We start from the raw sequence: 7,320 nt of genomic DNA on the forward strand, positions 1-7,320 counted from the left end.
AGGGTGGTGGATGTGTCAGGCCAATCTCAAGCCTGGAGGCCAGTTCCTGGAATACTTGGCCGGTAAATTCCATTCCATTGTCGGAATGGATCTTCAGGGGGCATCCGAACGTGGCCAGGTGGCGGTGCAACAGGGTCTCAGCCACCGTGAGAGTGCGCTTGTTGGGGATGGCGTAGAGGCTGACAAACCGGCTGAACCCATCTTGGCAGGTGAGGATATAGCGGTTCCCAGCTGGGGTCTCTGGCAGTGGCCCCACCAGGTCGATAAATAGGACTTGCTGTGGATACCCCTGGCGGGAGGGCACGTGGATCCCTTGCTTCAGTCTCTCCTTGGTAACCTTCTGGACACACTCAGGGCAAGTCTGTACCATCAGACGGATGTCACGGGCCAGGTTGGGCCACCAGAAGTGCATGGCAACGCGGGCGATAGTCGCGTCCATCCCAAAGTGCCCAGCCATGGGGGTCCCATGGGCTAGAAAGAACGCGTCCTGCTGGAGGGCCGAAGGCAGCAGGTATCTTGTCCTCTCCCCTGTCAGGGTCTGGTCAGTGGTGGTGAGGCAGCCATGCTCGTCAAGCCCCAGGGCTGGGAAGCGGCTGGCGTACTGCTGCTCGTCTCGTTCCTTGCCACGCAGCTCAGCCTTAGTTGGGGCTTTGCCATCAGCCACCCATTGGCGGTCACGGAGCAGAAGGGGGTCCTGTGTCTGGGCCTCCAATACTGTAGCTGGATCCAGTCGGGCGGCAGGGGGCCGGCTAGCTGCGGACTCCCCTAGCTGGCAAAGGTTGTGGATATACTCAGCCTGCTCTGCTAATTCTTCGGCGCTAGCCGTTGGCATGTTGGCATCTTCCCGGCGGCTGAGGGCGTCGGCGTTGGTATTCTGGGTGCCAGGCCGGTGGCAGACGGTAAAGTCTAAGGCCGCTAGCTCCTCCTGCCAGCGGGCCACCAACCCTGTGGATGTGTTCAGTGATTTCATCTGTAGCAAGGCTGAGGAATCAGTGTTGATCTGGAAGCTGCGGTAGGACAAGATGCCGTGGAATTTTCGGATCCCATACATAATGGCGGCCATCTCTCCCTTCCAGGACGGGTAGCGCGTCTCAGGGTCGGTTGTCTTGCGCCCCACGGCGGCAATCAGCCTCTCCTTGCCATCCTGACATTGACTCAGTATGGCAGAGATGGCGCGGCTGCTGAAGTCTGTGGTGAGCTGGAACACCGCTGGCAAATCAAACCTGGGCGGCGCTCGGATGGGGGCCTTGCGGAACTTGTCCTTGAGTTGCAGCAGCTGGGCTTCCATCTCAGGCGTCCAGGTTAGGGTCTTGGCCGTCTTCTGCCGATTCATCTCGTAGGTGAGGTCTGCATACTCTGGGATGAACAGGCGGTAGTATCCAAAGAACCCCAGCAGCGCCAGCAAATCCTTGGGGGTGCTGGGGGCTGGCCAGTCCAGGATACGGTCAATATAGTCCTCCTGCATGGCTATCCCCTCACGGCTGAGGGTGTGGCCCAGATAATCCACCTTGGATCGGAACAGCTTGGTCTTGGCTGGCTTGAGGCGGATTCCTCCCCTGCGGTGGGCTTCCAAGACCTCTCGGAGCCTGGCCAGGTGGGCCCAGGTATCCTGGTGGAAGGTCAGGACGTCGTCAAGGTATGACTGGAGGTTGGCTGTGCCTAGTGGGTTTAGGACCCCTGCAATAAACCTGGAATAGACAGACGGTGCCGTAGCCAGGCCAAAGGGCATCCTTTTCCATTGATACAAGCCCCTGGGGGTGGTGAAGGCGGTGAAGGGCCGGCTGTCCTCGGACACACGGATGGTGTAGTATGCGGCCACCGCGTCTAAAGCACTGTAGACACGGTGCCCTCCAGCCCGTTCTACCAACTGCTGGATCCTAGGCAGGGGGTAGCTGTCCAGTTCCAGGCACTTGTTGAGGGCTCTGTAGTCGACGGCCCAGCGGGTGCTCCCGTCCTTCTTCTTGATGGGCACCAGGGGGCTGCTCCAGGCGGAGTCTGACGGCTCTATAACTCCCTCCTGTAGCCAGGTGTCCAGTTGTTTCTCCAGTTCAGCCTCTTGCCGCGGGTTCAGATCCCTAAATCTCTGGCGGATCGGCTGGGTCCCTGGCTTGAGGCGCAGCTGCAACTCAACCACATCTGTGCAGCCGGGGGTAGAATTGGAGAAGACGTCTCTGTATTCTGACAACATAGTCCAGACCTCCTTCTTGAGCAAGGGGTCCTTGCGTAGGAACTCATTGTCTTCCATCTCCAGGGCCTCCCACAACTCCTGCATTTCTGGAGGCTCAGCAGGCTCTTGGAACGAGTGGAGACGCGGGGGAGGCGTATCAGAGACCTCTAGAATGTCAGGTTTGACCAGCTCCCCAGCCACTGGGAGGCCAGCATCCAGCAAGAGGGGCATCTCCCCTTCATTTACCACCAGTACTCTAAACACAGTGGCGGAGCCAGGCCTGTGGGCATACAGGCCCTCTGGGATAACAAGATCCTCCCCAAACCTCTGTTCTGGGGCAGCTAGTTGGATGGCATCCTTGGTGCGATGGCCTACTAGCTCAACAGGGACCGCCATGACCCCGCGGCCAGGCAGGACCACCCGCTTGGCTGTGCGGAGCTGGGGTGGCTGGCCATCAGTTGGAGTGACAGCGCTTAGCCTATACGTGGCTGGTGCGGGGTCAGCTTTGGCTCCGGGATCCACCGGCCGCGACTTGACGGGCTCGGCTTCTGGAGGGGCTGACGTGTCGGAGCCAGGTGTGGCTCCGAGGGCGTCCGGCCACGATTTGACGGGCTCGGCGCTGGGAGAGGCCAAAGTGCTGGGTCCAGCCTTGGCTCCGTGGGCGTCCGGCCGCGACTTGACGGGCTCGGCGCTCGGAGAGGCTGAGGTAGCGGAGCCATGCATGGTTCCGGAGGCAGCCGGCCACGACTTGACGGGCACGGCGCCGGGAGAGGCTGAGGCCTGAGAGTTGAGTGTGGCTCCGGGTACATCAGACCGCGACTTGACGGGTCTGGACTCGGGCTTGGCTGGTGGACTGGCTGGAGGTCCCAGGTAGAGGGGGCCAGGTGGACACGGCTGGCCATTGATAAAGGTGTCGGCGGAGAAGATTGGTTCTGGAGGGCTGGCAATCTCAGGGAACGTTGTTGGCAGGCTCTCCCTCGGCACCTTGGGCACTGGGGGCAACCCCATGGCTAGCAGGTTAGCTCCCTTGTGTGCGTTGAGCTCAGCGTCCACCCAGTGTGTGCCTTTCTCAACCACACGCGGCTGCTCGGGCAGGGGGCCTGGCAGAGGCCCCTCATAACTTAGCTCTCTCTCGGCTGTCTCCCGGTCAATGGGGACGCCACGGAGTGGGATAAACTCCCCACGCACCCACAAGCAAGGTGGTTGCATGTCGAAACATAGCCTAGTTCCGAACTCCTTGAGAAAATACCCTCCTAGGTTCAGAGGGTGTGAGAGGTTCCGGACCACAGTCACGTGGTATAGATGGAGTATAAGGGTGTGTGAGACTGCCATATATAACTCTTTTAATTTTCCTATTACCTGGAGGGGCTGGCCTTCCTCGTTAGCAGTCAGGATTTGGGTGTTGTCCGGAATCAACATGCGTTGCACGCCCATCGCGTGCATGAGGTGCTCAGAAATTACAGCAGACCCTGGTACACGGTTGCCAGAATCGATCATGGCATCAACCTGTACATGCTGGGCAGGGTCAGGAGTAGGAAACCTCACCCTGACATGGCAGGGGAAGTGGAGGTCCTGCCCTTGAGACAAGGGGGCCTCTCGTTCGGCTGGGGTTGGCAGAAACTTCGGTGGTGGCCGAACCGCAGCTATGGTGGTATCGCTTACCATGGTGGCTTAGACTGTAGTTTCGAATCACTAGAGCTTATTAATTATCACTGGGTCAACAATTTTATATTTATTTTTATCACTTGGTTGACATTTATACACACTTATGTGTTGTTATCACTAGGAGCTCTAGGTGTGATTCTGGAAGCACTGGCAGCAGGGAATGTCCGTCCTGCAAGGTTCAGAGGGGTGACGGCGGTAGGGAATGACCCGTCCTACAGCGCCGCTGGTTCGAATCCCGAAAATGGCGGCAGGGAATGGCCCGTCCTGCAGCGCCTCGGGTTCGAATCCTGGGAGGCAGCGGCAGGGAATGTCCCGTCCTGCCGTGCCTGTGGCTCAAAATCTGCTATCCGTCGCAGTGGTAGGGCTTACTTGTGTGCTGAAGCTTCGCAGCCACACATTGCCTTCTTAAGGAGACCAGCACCCAGCTGTCTGTCTCGTAGGTTTGGCCTGGGTGTCCTGGGGCTTGTCCCAGCTACACTTGCCAATTTAGACTCAGTTCTGTAGCCGTCTGAGCTAAATTATCCGATTGCCGTGGCTGCGCACCTAGCGCTACTCCTACACGGCACGGAAAAAGCGTCTTAACTGGCGCTTTTAGCAGGCTAAATCTGCTTGCCGTAGGCCAGAGGCCCACATATTGCGTTCAAAATGATGGAAATTCGACCTAAAAAGGCCGTCTCACGGGTCAGTTGGCTTCTCAGTTGGCGGCTGATTGTCCCCTTACTTGCCAAAGGGTCCAATCAGAGGTAGAATAGGCTAGTTTCTGTAAGGCTCGATTGAAACACGCTGACACCAAGTTCTGGTAAGCCGAGCGTTCTCGGCCCACGGGGTAACGAGTTCGGATTCAACGAGCCCTAGCCTTTAATTATTCTACCAAACAAACAAGCAGGATTCAATCATACAGAAATTATATATTTAAACTGAATAATATTTACAAGCAATGTTTACTATATATATACAACAGATTATAACAATGGTTAGGTTTGAAGGGGGTGTGGGACGCTAGGGCTTAGCTCCCGGCGGTAGACAGGCTGTGGGGGCAGCGGTGGTAAAAGGGGAGGCAGCGCCTCCCGGTTATATAAGCGCGTGAGGGACGCGTGATAGTTGCATGTTTGAGTCCCCTCCCCACATTTAGGCAGGCCAGTTTGACCGCTGGGTTGCGGGGTCAACAGCGGTCATGAGATAGATGGTGATATAATAAGATTAGTGCAGGGGGTTTGTTATCATAAGTCACAGCGAAGCAACTCTGTAAACTGCCTGTCCGTCTGGGTGTCGTATTACCACATTACATCATAGTAAGCGATTAAGAAAGGCCTAAATTAAAACATCTTAGTAAAGTATTTTTCCTGCTAAATTCACTAAGGAATTTTTGAACAATCTATTGAACAATGTATTGACAATCTATTGAACAATCTATTGAACAATTTACTGAACAATCTACTGAACAATCTACTGAACAATCTATTGAACAATCTATTGAACAATCTATTGAACAATTTATTAAACAATTTATTAAACAATCTATTAAACAATCTATTAAACAATCTATTAAACAATCTATTGAACAATCTAATGGACAATCTATTAAACAATCTATTGAACAGTCTATTAAACAATCTATTGAACAATCTATTGAACAATCTATTGAACAATCTATTGAACAATCTATTGAACAATCTATTGAACAATCTATTGAACAATCTATTGAACAATCTATTGAACAATCTATTTAACAATCTAATGAACAATCTATTGAACAATCTATTGAACAATCTATTGAAAAATCTATGGAAAAATCTAATGAACAATCTAATGAACAATCTATTGAACAATCTATTGGACAATCTATTGGACAATCTATTGAACAATCTATTAAACAATCTATTAAACAATCTACTGTAAAACCTTTTCTATGTAACTAATTGTAACTTTTAGGTGTTTACATTTAACATCCAGCTATACTACAAGACTGAAGTGAAGAGTGTGCCATGTTCACCAAAATATATTTCAATAAATAACTAAGAAGTATTAAAGACTTTTCACTCAGTGAATTTAACATATTAATAAATGGTTTCCTGAGTCTTTATTTAAATCAGGATGATATTTCATAGAAAGTTTGAGCCACGCCTCTCGGATCTCAGTCTGAAACAAGGATATCAACATCAAGAAAAGCAAAGGTCTTATTGAAGTCGGTAGGACAAACGAACATGAACACTTGTGCTTGAGTTCAGAGAATATTAATTTTAAAATATTAGTAAAAAAGACATCCTTTCATTTTTGTCGTTTTAAAAAATACACTTATTTTTAACTTCACCCACCAATTCAGAAAATTATATCCTTTAAAAATATATGTAGTATCTAATCGCAATAAGTTTAGATCTCGAATTAGAGTAAAACAGTAGAGAGAGAAAGGGTTAAATAACTGTATCTCCCCATCGCAACCACCTTGTGCAACCTTTCTATTGGGTCATTGAAAATCAACCAATGGTGTCGCTTATATTAATACAAGTAGCAACAAATAATTTAAAAGCAGACGAAAAAGGTCATTGAAAAAGGAAGGGAGGTAATTGTCTGTATATACATCTATACAATAGATCTGTTGATCTCGATACCTTCTCATTAATTGAACCAATACAATATTCAATGAAATATTCGGCCATATTATTGGTAATAACGTGTACACATTTTCGCTTCTTTCGAGAAATTTTATCCAGCATAAACAAATTTTGGATCATGGAAAGAAAACGAAGAAGTGGGTTTCCTCGTATTTTCACAGTTGCTTTTGATAGGTTAGGTAAAGTAAATGTTCATAATTGCTCCGCAGGGTTAGAGTCCCCTGCAGGGGCTAGAAATAGGAGAAAAGCTACTGTGAAAATACGACGAAATCCTCTACTTCGTTTTCTTATCATAACCCTAACCTTACCTTAGTACAACTAGGATCCACTTCTAATAAATCATACAAGGATTCATACTCCTTCATAGACGTTGCAAAATGTCGTCGTACAAAAAATCTGGGAACCCGCTGTTGCAATAAAAATCTTAGACTCATTTTTTTCGCGCCTTTTTAAAGGCTTTTCTGTCTGAAAATAGAAAAATAAAAGATAAAATTATTTTGACAAAACAGTTTTGATTACCTACCTAATAAATTATTTTAAAATATGATGTTTAAATTTTCGAAAAGAAAATCTTATCATCTATGTTATATGCTTCTTGTATATAAGTCTGCTATTATTTTAAGGCAGTAAAACATGAAAATTTTTGAATTTGTGTATTTTAGACTAAAGAATCACATTGGACGATTATTATTGTCAATCAAGTTTTAAACCCCATCCAAATTGATTTTCTTATTCTTTTAAAAACAATCATTCAATGAGGGAGGGGTGGGGTGGATGGAACCTCCCAACACCCAAATTAGCCGAAATTTTTCTTCCCCTGCTGCAATTTTTTTTATTTTTTCCCCTCCTTTTTTTAAGCAAGGAAAGGGGAAACTA

At 49.2% G+C, this 7,320-nt stretch overlaps 1 protein-coding gene across 2 annotated transcripts in view; it reads right to left on the reverse strand.

Annotated features, from left to right (window-relative positions):
• Positions 1 to 6,908, reverse strand: part of LOC145306667 (uncharacterized) — a 31,136-nt gene extending 24,228 nt beyond the window's left edge. For both annotated transcript variants that reach the window (XR_013875120.1, XM_080148964.1), the window contains exons 1-2: positions 6,753 to 6,908; positions 5,905 to 5,971 (exon numbers count right to left, since the gene is read on the reverse strand). Coding sequence is in view for 1 of the 2 variants with exons in the window: in XM_080148964.1 (XP_080005090.1) it covers positions 5,905 to 5,971; positions 6,753 to 6,878 (193 nt within the window). In the remaining variant the exon portion in view is untranslated. The remainder of the gene's footprint in view (positions 1 to 5,904; positions 5,972 to 6,752) is intronic.
• Between the last annotated feature and the right edge of the window lie 412 nt (positions 6,909 to 7,320).

Source organism: Acartia tonsa, chromosome 14 (assembly GCF_053477335.1).
Source record: "Acartia tonsa isolate MP-2025a chromosome 14, ASM5347733v1, whole genome shotgun sequence".
NCBI classification, from domain to species: domain Eukaryota; kingdom Metazoa; phylum Arthropoda; class Copepoda; order Calanoida; family Acartiidae; genus Acartia; species Acartia tonsa.